We start from the raw sequence: 12,802 nt of genomic DNA, 5'->3' as shown, positions 1-12,802 counted from the left end.
CTGGGGGTTTGCAGCCAGCTGATGTTTGAACAGCTGCTGGGGCAGTCCTGAGTTCCCCAGCCCAGGGCCTGGGAAGAAGAATGTGTCATGTAGGTGTCAAAGCTGTAAAGGGTCCTCACAAACCTACCTGTGGTAATTCTCTCTAAAACCCACACAGCCACCCCTGAGCTTTGAGATAAGATAAAAGACAGGGGGCCTGTAGATCAAAGCTTCCAATGAGACCCTGAAACAGGGTGTCAGCTGTTAGGATGTAATAAACACATCACAAAGCCTCTGGTCCCAAATTTTGGCAGGTTAGTTCCAACTTGACGTGGCTGGCAGGAAATTTGACATATGAGTCCCAAGGTAGATTCTGTTCCCGGGCTCCCTAATTCCCAGGAGAAGGGGTCACGTAGGGGTGAAGAGTTTTACACCGGCCCCCATTGTCTAACCCCACTCTTCCCAGGATAGGCCTTGAGTTTGAGTAACAGGTGTCAAAGTAAACAATGTTGTACTGTTTATACTGTACAAGGATAGAAAAAAAAGGTTCCCATCCAAAGGCCACCATGACATTGTTCTAAACACCCCTCAAGTCATAAAGGGGTGTGGGGGGCTTCTAATTAGCATGCTAGGACAGGTATAAAAAGGCCCCTCATGGAACACTGCCAAACACCCATTCAAAAAACCCCCTTTGAGGAGCGACTGGCGTGGATTGTTCTGCTGTACCTGGAGGACTCCTGCATCTACAACCCAGTCAGAAAACCTTTGTGGATTTCTACACCATCAAGCCCTTCAAAACCTTGGGGAGTGACTGGCCTGGATTGTTTTGGAGCCAACCCAAGGAACTTAAGGCAAGAATGGACCGGAGCAACTTTTCCCAGATTGACACCGCCTGTCAACATGTAGAGAAGGTAAATAATGGATGGCGCAATGGTGTATTAGGGTGTACATGTAGTTTGGAAAAAAGTTGCACTTTTAAAAAATAGTACTATGTAGTGTGGATTGTAAACTGTTAATCTTTAAGGCGATGTGCTGTGTTTAATGTGAATAAAGGTTTTGTTGAAGGATGGAGTTTAAAAAGACCTGAATTGTAATGTAAAGGTGTTTAAAATGAATAAAGGTTTTGTTGAGTTTAAAAAGCTATGTGTGTAGGTATTTAGTGTTAATGGGGTGGTGACGTAGGGTAGAGTTTGCAGGCTATGTATTTAAGGGGCATAATGTTGTAGGCCTTAGGAGGGTACATGCAGAGTGGAACAGGGTATTTTACAGCTCATAGAAACATTTAACCACACTGTAACGGTACCATAGGGGCTTTAAATAATATACATGGCATATAATAAAAAAAATTAATAATGCCTGGTTGCACTCACCAAACCGCTGTAGAGAGTTGGAGGGGTCCATGGAGGGCTCCGGGGTCCTTGCTGCTCCTTGGGGGGTCCTGAGGGCCTTGTATTTAAAAAATAAATAAACCCTGGGGCCAGTTGTCCAGGGGGGCTCCTGGTGGGGGCCATAGTCCCTTGGGGTGTCCTGGGGGTCTCTGGGTCCCTAGTGCAGCGTTATTTTTAAACAATGCCCCCAGAGCCCGCTTGCCTCGGGCGCTGCTCGGGGGGTGGGGGTCGCGGTGTCTCTGGGCCTCCGCGGCCGTTCCTTGTGTAAATAAAATGCCCCCAGAGCCCGCTTGCCTCGGGCGCTGCTCGGGGGGGGGGGGTGGGGGTCGCGGTGTCTCTGGGCCTCCGCGGCCGTTCCTTGTGTAAATAAAATGCCCCCAGAGCCCGCTTGCCTCGGGCGCTGCTCGGGGGGTGGGGGTCGCGGTGTCTCTGGGCCTCCGCGGCCGTTCATTGTGTAAATAAAATGCCCCCCAGAGCCCGCTTGCCTCGGGCGCTGCTCGGGGGTGGGGGTCGCGGTGTCTCTGGGCCTCCGCGGCCGTTCTTTTTAAAAAATAATCCCCCACGAGCCCGCTTGCCTCGGGCGCTGCCCTGGGGCTCTGGTGCAGGACTCCGGTGTCCTTGGGAGCTGTGAGGGTCCTGGGGGCAATTCCCCACGGCTCCACGTGGATCCAGCAGCAGGCAGCATGGCGGCTTGAGCTTCTCCGGGGCTGCTGTGTAAGGACCGCCCCCAACAGTGATGAGTTGGTGACATCACTGAAGGGGCGGCCCTAACCCTGCAGCCCCGGTGTGGTTTTTTATTGAGAATTAGCTAACGCTGGACTTTACCCGAATGTGTCAAAGCGCTTTACAGATGAACCTGCGGCAAAAAAACATAAGGACTCACGATTACATGCGCTACATAAAAGATACATACAGAATAAAACCTCGAGGCTGCAGGGCATGGTCCGCCCCTCCACTGATGTCACCAGTGATGAGTTGGTGATATCACTGGAGGGGGGCGGACCCTGCACTGCAGCTCCGAGGTGTGTTTTTTTTGTTGTTTTTTTTTGTTTTATTAGCTAGCGCGAACTGTACACGAAGGCTGGCAGAGCGCTTTATATATGACCCATCTGTAAGACATAAGCACTAAGAATTGCATGAGTTACATAAAAAAAAAAGATACAAGTAGAAAAAAATGTAGCGCAGACTTTATCCCAAGTTGTCAGAGCGCTTTACACAAGAACCTGTTTGCAAAACATAGGGACTCAGGATTACAGGTGTTACATAAAAGATACAAACAGAAAAAATACTGCTTGTTAGCGCAGACTTTACCCGAAGGTGTCAGAGCGCTTTACATAAGACACAGTTGCAAAACATAAGGGGAGTGACATGTGTGCCGGTTACAAAAGCAAACGTTAAGTTACATGAGTAATAAATAAAGTGACAAGTGTGCAGGTTACAAGAGAAAACAAAGTACAGTTAGAGCTATAATACTCTAATATAATGCAGAGACTCGAGCACAAGAATAAGCATTATGTAGTCAATTGTGGCAATGGCGCAACTATTTAAAGCACTCAAAATGTGAGAGTTATTAAACAATGTGTTACAAGAGAAAAGTGGCATGTACATGTTACAAAAGAGTAACCGGTATATAGGGTAGTGGTTAAATGTCAGAAGGGCCAGGTGTACCTAAAGTGGTTTACCCCATAAGCAAAGGATATGGCGCAGGTTGTTTTTTAACATATGTTTTAGCGCAGCACATGCAACGCTTTTTTAAAAATGTGTGTTGGTGCACCCCGCTTATCAGGTTTTAAATGTATACAGGAATTGTTTGAAGTTGTGATACTTTTGTTTAAGAAAGGCGTTTACTAAAACCGCTGCTTTTTTTTTTTTAATGTTTAATACAGGTGCAAGACCCTGCAAATGCAACCGTCACCAATGTGTCCCCTGCGCTGGCCCCAGCTGTAATAAATAGCAACGCTGGGCACTTGTCAGCCCCGCAGCCAGGTATATATATATATATTTAGAGTTATGTAGTTCTACGTAGTTTTGTACACCAGTCTCTCAGAAGTTCTCTTTTTTCTAATGGGCTCTCATGTATGTATGCTTTTACAGCTTATGACCCTGACCTACAACAAGCTTTTGACGATTTTATGGAGTACATCGAGGCTCAAGACGCTCTGAACACTGTGCAAAACACTTCAGTTCCTACAGGTAAATAAAAAGACAGCTGTTATTTAAACTGTCTAAGACGCTGGGTAGTTGGTGGGGTAGGCCAGAGTCCTGACCCTGAGGATGTATAGAGGTAATCATCAGAAAAGATGTCTAATGTTGGGTATTATTTTTTCTTTACAGATGTCCCTACGTTATGCCAGGACGTCGTCAAGGTCCAAGAGGCGGCGCAAGGTTCAAAAGAAATCCCTTTGAAGAGGAAAGCTTCAACTTCTAAAGTGGGACCATTGTCAAAGAAAGGAGCTGCAAAAAGACCTCTTTCAGGTGTGTTTTTTTTTTACAAAAGGGTGTGAGAAGTACTAGAGGTGTTACAGACTCTCAAGCAGAAGGCTACAGCTGGTTGTAGCAAAGCCTATATCAAAAAAAGGTGGCTGTGTAGGACGTAGCCCGATGGTGCTTGTATGTGTATTTTTTTTAATGCTTTCTCTAATATATATATTTTCTGTTTATATTTTAGAAGCGGCTCAGAAACATGCTGCTGAAGAGAGGTCGGTGGCGCCCTTAATGGACATAACATCCGTCCAGAACAACGGAAGCGGCGCGAAAGGCGTGAGTAGGCGTGTACGCCAGGAAAAACTCTCTACCTACTACACACCAAGCAACACTCTGAACAACCAACTACAGCAATCTATTCTGCACAGGGGTGGGGTCAACACTGGAGGCCTGCCTACAAACCAGGCCTCCCTTAAGAAGAAACAGCGGGACTCAGAGAACCTCCCCAACCCTTTAAAACGTGTGAAGGCCTGTAAGGTATTCACAGATCCCCAAACAGAACAGTTAAACATGAAGAAGAAGACACCGGAGGTGCTCCAAGAGGGTCAGGCAAAGCTCTTAAGTCCTGAGAAGAAAAGCCCTAGCACCCCTGAGCCCCAAGCTAGCCCCTTAGATTTATCTATAAAAAAGGATGCTAAGCCCTTGAATGAGACCTATACAACCTTGAGCCCCAAGGAGGTGTTAGTTGCACCTGTGGGTGTAGAAGAGGCATCGCCACCACAACCCCCTAAAACATCGCGCCTCTCAAGGAAACATCTGAAGCTGAAACCGGGGGTCCCTAAGCTACAGTTAGCAGAGACCCTCAGCAACCCTAAGGCAACGCCGGATCCACCAAGCGTCCTGAAACCCCAGACAGTGCCAAATAGAATAACTGTACATGTAGAGGTGCACGCCCCTGAACAGCCCCCAAAACCGGTTGTAAGTGTTCAGGCACAGCCTAGGGTCTCAACAGGTGATACTGCGCAACCCCTAGAAGGTCCTTCTACCACGATTAGCAACTCTCTTGAGGCGTTGAGGGGGTTGGTAGACAACATAGGTAGAACCCCAGAATCGGTGTACCAAGGGTCTTTGAGCACAGAGGGTTTACAGAACACAGGTAACCAGGCACCACACCCTACCACCGACATTTCAACTAGGCCCCAGGATTACAACGACACCTCCTCACAATCCTCATACCCTTTGTCCCCGAGTACCCCTCCAGGAGCATACGACCCTACCAGCCCCACGGCCATTCACATGTACACCCCCGTGTCCAGCCCCTCTGCCAACCCCGTGTACAGTCCGGTGTCCAGCCCAGCTGCCAATCCCGTGTACAGTCCTGTGTCCAGTCCCATGGCCAGCACCTCTGCCAACCCTGTGTACAGTCCCGTGTCCAGCCCCGTGGCCAGCACCTCTGCCAATCCTGTGTACAGTACCGTGTCCAAACCCGAGGCCAGCACCTCTGCCAGCCGCGTGTACAGGTCCGTGTCCATCCCATGGGACATGCCCGTGTACAGACCCGTGTCCAACCCCGCCTTTGAGGGTTGCAGTATAGATGGGACTGGGGGGTTGCCTCCATTTATAAGACCTCGCAAGGTGTGCCCCCCTAAGCAGGAACAAGATGGGTCTGTAAACACAGAAGATGTATTGAAGACACACGTAAGAGAGATACAGATGGCGGTTCGAAAATTAAAACGGCAGGCGAACCGTGCACTCATAAGAATGGATATGGGGTATTCCAATCTCATCAACAAGAGGGAGGCCCAACATCTGGTCGTGGCCAGGGTTGGGGTTTGTAAAAAAGACATCATACAGATGTGTCAGGCGGCTGTGGCCGACATACAAGGTACACATTCATGACTATGTAAGCACCAACCCCTAAAGACCCCCACAACCACTGGTGCTCATAAGAGACCCTCAAAATATAGCCGTACGGTCCAGAGGTTAGTGACAAAGTCTGGACGCTTTTTAAAACTGCTCAAGCAACGCCCAGTTGGTACCCCACAAACCTTCAAACAAGACCCCAATGTTTCCATAGAACCCTTCAAACAAGACACCCCTGTTTCCCTAGACCCTTTCAACCACGGTACCACAGCTTCAAGATCAACGCCTGAAGCATATAAGCCAGCACTTCACCACCGACAATACATAGGGGCAGGGTCTAACATACCTAGGGTCGGCCATTTAAAGGGGGTAGGGGGGATGGCAAAACTCCAAACAACGCAACATTCAGAAGGACCCAGGGGTGGAACTGTAGCGGGGGCCTCCATGAACAAGACATCCAACGACAGCGACCTACCTGTTCAGATAGGCTGGGGCTTGGTATCTAGAAAAGCCTGGGCCCGTAAAAAAAAACAAAAGTGGCTTAATAGTACAAAGCAACGCCGGCTTTTAATAAATAAGCTCAAGAAGGCTAGAATATGCGCTACCCGCAGGTTTACAAGGACCTCTGAGACAGGGACCACCCTGACCTCCCAAAGTGACACATCAGAGAACACCTCCACAAATCACACTCCTACTGATGAGGGCCCAGAGCCCTTGTTTTTAGAGAGTGTTAGGAGTTACACTCGCAATGTAGAGAGGTTTAGGGCCGTAGAACACTATGAGGAGTTTAGATTTGTTAACCTACATCAAATAACATCAACCACTCATGGTGTTCTGGCTATACATCAGGCTGTGCAGGAGCTCATAGAAAGGTTGTTACACGATGTGGGGCCTAATGACTTTTTCCAACTCCGCTTCCAGGGGCAGGGTTTTGACACACCGTTGTTCACCAGGCGGAAGACCCGAGATGTTTTTGATGCTGTGCAATTTTTAGAAAACCTCTCAAGGCTTTTACAGAGTAAGGCTGAACTAGTCGCCTATGGCACGTTTAGAGTCATAGCCCTCATTGTACGGGGGCGTGAGGGGGGTGTTTCCAGACCCTTAAAGAGCGTACTATACAGTAAAATAATTGGCAAGAAACAGAGGTGGCTGCTCAACTTTAGCAACGCCACTGCCAATACATGTCTGGCGGCCAGCATCGTGGGTCTGTTGATGACTCGCAAGACCCCTGACGCTGTCATCATGTCTAGAGCTGCTGAAGCCCATGAGGTTCTTGAAATACCTCCTGACCGAATGGTCGGCTTTGGTGATATAGGTCTTTTTGAGAACTATTTCGCCGTGACGGTGAAAGTTCTCTATCACAGCGGTTCCTGGAAGTACTTTACAACCGGGGAACCTGTGAGAAACAAGACCGTATATGTCCTCCACATGGAAAATCATTTTTACGGTATCTTGAACCTTAAAGGTTTTCTGGGGGCCAAATATGTGTGCGCCCACTGCGATCATATATACAACAATAAAACATACCACCAGTGTGAAATGTGTTGTAAGATGTGTCAGAGGGACGGCTGCATAGAAGACGCTACCCTAAAGGTGAGGTGCGGCATCTGTAGGTTGTTTTGTCGCTCGCAAAACTGTTTGAGCATACACGAGCAATCTTACAGCTGCGTCCCTAAAAAGGACTGTAGCGAGTGTGGGCGGTATGTGGCAGTGAATCACAAGTGCAAAGGTATGATATGTCCCCGTTGCCATGTATCTTACAAAGCCGGTACCAACCATCAGTGTTATATGGTTAAAGGTCCATCTCAGACCAAGACCGAAGACTATATAGTGTTTGATATAGAGTGCACACAAGAGACGGGGGTACACCAGCCTAACTACATTTACGCGCACCATCTAACTTCCGACGACAGTTGGGAGTTTGAGGGACGAACGTGCGTTGGTGATTTCCTGAGCACTTTCATTCAGGCCAAATTCCAAGGATATACCATGCTAGCCCACAACTCGAAAGCCTATGACTCCTTCTTTATTCTACGAGACATGATTCGTGAAAAGATACAGGTGGAACTCATAACCCAGGGGTCTAAACTGATGCTGATGACGGTATGTCCTTTAAAAATACGCTTCATAGACACCCTGAATTTCCTACCCATGAAATTGAGCAAGCTGCCAAAGGCCTTTGGGTTCCCAGGGTGTAAAGGGTATTTTCCACACTTTTTCAACACCTGGGCTAACCAGAATTATGTGGGACCCATGCCGCCTCCTGACAGCTACGGGGTTGAATACATGATGCCTGATGAGAAAGTGAGCTTTCTAGAGTGGTACTCTGAAAACCGTGAAAAGGAGTTTCACTTTCAAACAGAGTTGAAAGCTTATTGTCAGGCTGATGTAATGATCCTCCGGCAAGCTTGTAACCTTTTCAGAGATGTTGTGGTGTCTATGACTAAAGAAGTCAAGGCCTTGAAACCTAAGACATTGACTAAGAAAGTCAAGGCCTCGACATCCAAAACCCCTGAAATACAGCATGCGGTCGAATACATAGACCCATTTCAAAACGTCACTCTGGCATCCATGTGTATGTCCATCTACAAACACATGTTTTTGAGGCCAGAAACTATCGCTCTAGTACCGCCAGACCTCTATAACGGTAAACAGAAACGTTATTCAACCCCCTCTATCCAGTGGCTCATGTACGTCTCTGAGAAGGAAGACATCCAGATTCAACATGCATTACAGGCTGGTGAATTCCGCCTGGGCCCCTATTACCTGGACGGGTACTCTGTAATTAAGGGTGTGCCGACAGCCTTTGAATTCAACGGCTGTTTTTACCACGGCTGCCCCAAGTGTTACAAGCCCCACGAATATAACAAAATGCTGGGTGCCAAATTTGAACACTTATACAGACGTACTCTGACAAAGGCCCAGTATGTTGAAAACAGTGGCTTTGCTATGAGAGTTCTTTGGGAGCACGAGTGGTTAGACATGTTAAAAACCGACACAGACCTCTGCTCTTTTCTTAAGACTCATGATTTACCCACACCTTTGGAGCCCCGAGATGCCTTATTTGGGGGGCGTACAAATGCCATACAACTGTACAAGGCCGTTGGTGAGGGTGAGAAAATACACTACTATGATTTCACCAGTCTGTACCCTTTTGTGAACAAGATGAAGTTGTACCCGGTGGGTCATCCCACCATCATCTATAGAGATTTTAAGCCCCTAGACGAATACTTTGGGCTTATCAAATGTGAAATATATCCTCCTAAGCAGCTTTACTTCCCGGTGTTACCATGCAGAGTCGATGGCAAGCTAATGTTCCCCCTCTGCCGAACCTGTGCGATGCTTAAAGAGGTTGACGGCTGCACACACACCGAGGAACAAAGGATGCTCACAGGGACCTGGTGTAGCATCGAGGTACAAGCTGCCTTAGAGAAAGGGTACAGGCTAGGTAGAGTACACGAAGTGTGGCATTTTAAGAGCACTACAACACAACTCTTTGCCCCCTACATTAATTTGTTTCTCAGAGACAAGCAGGAGGCCTCAGGGTATCCTGAATGGTGTACTAGTCAGGATGCAAAACAGAAATACATCGATGACTACTACGCTCACGAGGGTATCCGTTTACGATCCCATCTGATAGAGGTCAATCCTGCACGCCGACAGTTAGCCAAACTCTGTCTCAACTCCTTATGGGGAAAATTTGCACAGCGCACAAACCTTTCAAATACTACCTTAATATCAGATCCTGATGAACTGTTCAAGTACCTGTTTGCCCCATGCTACGAGGTGTCCAGCTGCGAGTTTATCGATGACGATACCGCGGCTTTGTGTTGGAAATATGCCCAAGAGTACCCCACATCGAGTAACAACATAAACATTTTCATAGCCTGCTTCACGACAGCCCACGCTCGTCTAGAGCTTTACGGGGTTATGGATAAGCTCCAGGATCGCTGCTTGTATCACGATACAGATTCTGTGATTTTTCTGAGCAAGCCGGGGGATGAAGACCCTCCTCTAGGAGATTATCTGGGTAACCTAACCAGTGAGCTAGATAAGGACGAGTATATAAAAGAATATACTTCCTCAGGGCCTAAAACATACAGCTACCGTACCAACAAGAACAAGGTGTGTATGAAGGTCAAAGGGATAACATTAAATGTCAGCAACACCCTAAAAATCAATTTTGATAGCTTGAAGAATCTGGTGCACGAATACGTCACAGCAGACAATTCTGAGAATGCTAAAACCATAGTCGTGAACCAACCCTGCATAGTCAGATCCAAAAAGAAGTGGGAAATCACAACCGAGCCTCTACATAAAACATTGAGAGTTGTTTTTGATAAAAGGGTCCTGACCACCGACTATAAAACACTGCCTTATGGTTATTAGGCCCATTAGAGAGACAGCCGCCACAGCATGGACACCAGGTTACAGCATCCATTCTCCTGCGTGCTAGCAGGACCCTCAAACTGTGGTAAAAGCTACTTTATAAAAAAGCTCTTAGAAAATGCCAACTCTGCTTTATCACAAACCCCTAACAACATTGTGTGGCTTTATTCATGCTGGCAGCCTCTTTATACAGACTTGGGCAGTCGGTTCCCACATATCAAATTTATAGAGGGTATACCGAATAACCTCAACGATGATGAACTACTACCACCAACCCTTGTAAATATGATAATTGTTGATGATCTGATGCGTGAAGGTGGTGATCATCCAGAGTTAGAGAGAGCTTTTACTCAATATTCACATCATCGCAATCTAAGCATCTGCTACATTGTGCAGAACTTGTTTTACAAAGGCAAGAACAGTAGGTCTATAGCTCTCAACGCTTCATACCTTGTTTTATTTAAAAACCCTCGGGACAAACAACAAATAGCTGTCATAGCTAAACAGATGTACCCCGGAAACACACACTTCTTCATGGAGGCCTTTAACGACGCTACATCAAAACCCCACGGGTACCTGTTGGTAGACTTAAAAAACGAAACTCTAGAAGACTATAGACTAAGGGCTGATATTTTTCCCCCAGAGCTACCTGTAGTTTACACACCAAAGCCCAAGACCAGGCCCTATAAAAAGCAGCGGTGAAGTCTTTTAGAACCATTTACAGGCCAGCCCTTATAACGCTCAGTGGTGACCATGTCTACACACCTACGCCGCAATTTAGCTCTCCTGAAAATGCTTGTTACAGCCAGCCCCCAACACCGAAAGGCCATCCTGGGCACCGCTTCTGACGATTTAGTGGCCGCCATTTCAGAAATAGCCCTAAACACCCTAAAAGGCAACGTCCCTATATCAAAGCGTCAGTTACAGGTTCTGAAGAAGAAGGGGCTCATCAAGAAGCTCAGTAATAAAAGGGGCTCACTCATAACAAAGAAGAAACTGGTGAAACAGTCTGGAGGTTTTATAGGTAACTTGCTGGGCATAGCTATACCTGTAATTACAAGCCTCCTCTCGGGTCAGTGATGGATCATGCCACAAAAATGTATCTGGTTCCTAGGCAGCAAATGGAGCAGCTGGGGTCCACCACGGACAATGCCTGGGATATTCGTAGAAATGAGACTCTACGCCTGGATACTGAAATTAAGGACATTTTGAGCAGGACTGATCTAAACCCCTACGACAAGGCTAACCTTTACAACAGCACTCTAAAAAAATTCTTAAATTACTACACCCAGTGGAATACTGAGAAGAACAAGTTGACTCTATATACCCCAGACTCTGAACAACCAGCTGCTCAGGCCCCCGACCCTCAGCCCCTACAACCGCCTCCCGATGGGGCGACAGCTTCAGATACCTTTGCTGGAGACCTCCTAAAAAATATAGGTCAAAGGCACAGAGGGGCTGCGCAGATGCTGATGAGTAAACTAGCCGCTTCTAAAGACCTAGCCTCTTGGAATGAACGCGGCGAGTTTCTCTACAAGGGCCAACCTGTTGCAGGGTCGCATATGTACGATCTAGTCAAAGGTCTGACACACCCCAAAATCCTAACGCCTCAAAATGCACCGAGAGGCTGGGAGCAGTTTCTGAGGGCCGCTGCTGAACTCAATATACCCTCCACGCTTGTTGGTAATAATGAACACCGGCGCCTGCTAGACAATTTGAAGAGTCCCCTACTGCCATCGCCTACAGGTTCTGAAGGCCCTAGACTATCTCCTACTTGGTCTACCCCTACCCAGCCGACGACATCTCGAAAAAAAAAAAAAGACATTGACCCAGCCACCCATCGCATGGATTTTTGATTAATTGTGTGTGATTTTTTATTCCTAGGTTTCTGCAGTAAAGTTTTGTCAACTAAATATTTGTAATAAACACCTTGTTATAACTTTACAAGCCGTCTCAGTCGTCTTTCAAAAAATCATTTCATGTTGCATGTATATTGAAATAACGAGTCTGAATGCATGTTTTTTAAAAAAAATATAATGTCTTTTATTTTAAACGTTCAACTTTAGACATACAACTGTTATAAACCCTTACAGTTTTGACAAGGTACATATTCTGTTTTCACAGGTCTGACCGACACCCAGGTGTTTTCTTTTACATATTTCGCAACTATACGGTCATTGTTAACAAGATCCCCCGGATATAGATTTAAGAAATTTCTAAACGAAAGACCCTGTGACATTTTACTGATAAAATAAATACAATGTTCCCCGCATGTGATGGCCATGGAATCCTGCACCCTTAGTTTGTTATACTCCACCACAGCTGCAGCTTTTTTCACAAACTTGAATATAGGAGTTGTATAGAGTCTGTGCTCAGGGAACTCTGCGGTACTGTCAAACACTATAACCTTATCAACATCTATAAACATGGCCGCCCAATGTGTCCCAGCCTGGTCATGCGGGTCTGTGTTAAAGACTAGGGTGCAGGGCCTTTCTGCCCCTATTTCGCCTGGTAACCCATCGCTAGGGAAAACACCCAAAAAGTATTTCCTGGCGTATTTATGTCTGCTTAAGAAGTCACGTATCTGCACCGTATCCATTTCACCAATGTTTTTAAAGATAGTCAAACAAAATCTGCCTTGCGTGGTTGATCTGAATGATGCTGTCGAATACAGAGAATACGACCATGTTCACATTAGTCTGTAGTGGAGCTGCGAATCGTATTTCAGCTTTTAGATTCCCATTTTTGACCAGGTTGTA

The 12,802-nt window shown here is 46.7% G+C and overlaps 2 protein-coding genes and 1 long non-coding RNA gene across 3 annotated transcripts in view; 2 read left to right on the top strand and 1 right to left on the bottom strand.

The window, feature by feature from the left end:
• Positions 1 to 12,802, bottom strand: part of DEPDC7 (DEP domain containing 7) — a 310,449-nt gene that overhangs the window by 233,099 nt on the left and 64,548 nt on the right. The window lies entirely within an intron of this gene.
• On the top strand, positions 3,253 to 3,833 carry LOC144824727 (uncharacterized). Its single transcript, XR_013609084.1, has 3 exons — positions 3,253 to 3,353; positions 3,462 to 3,560; positions 3,702 to 3,833. It is a non-coding gene; the product is annotated as an uncharacterized LOC144824727 (long non-coding RNA).
• LOC144822882 (uncharacterized) lies at positions 5,166 to 11,956 on the top strand. The gene has a single exon (XM_078680859.1). The coding sequence runs from the start codon at positions 6,033 to 6,035 to the stop codon at positions 10,041 to 10,043; it is 4,011 nt and encodes a 1,336-aa protein (XP_078536985.1). The 5' UTR covers positions 5,166 to 6,032; the 3' UTR covers positions 10,044 to 11,956.

The sequence above is a fragment of the Lissotriton helveticus genome, chromosome 3_1 (assembly GCF_964261635.1).
Source record: "Lissotriton helveticus chromosome 3_1, aLisHel1.1, whole genome shotgun sequence".
Taxonomy (NCBI): domain Eukaryota; kingdom Metazoa; phylum Chordata; class Amphibia; order Caudata; family Salamandridae; genus Lissotriton; species Lissotriton helveticus.
Note: the sequence above shows the minus strand (reverse complement) of the source record. Positions and strands in the feature narration are given on the sequence as shown.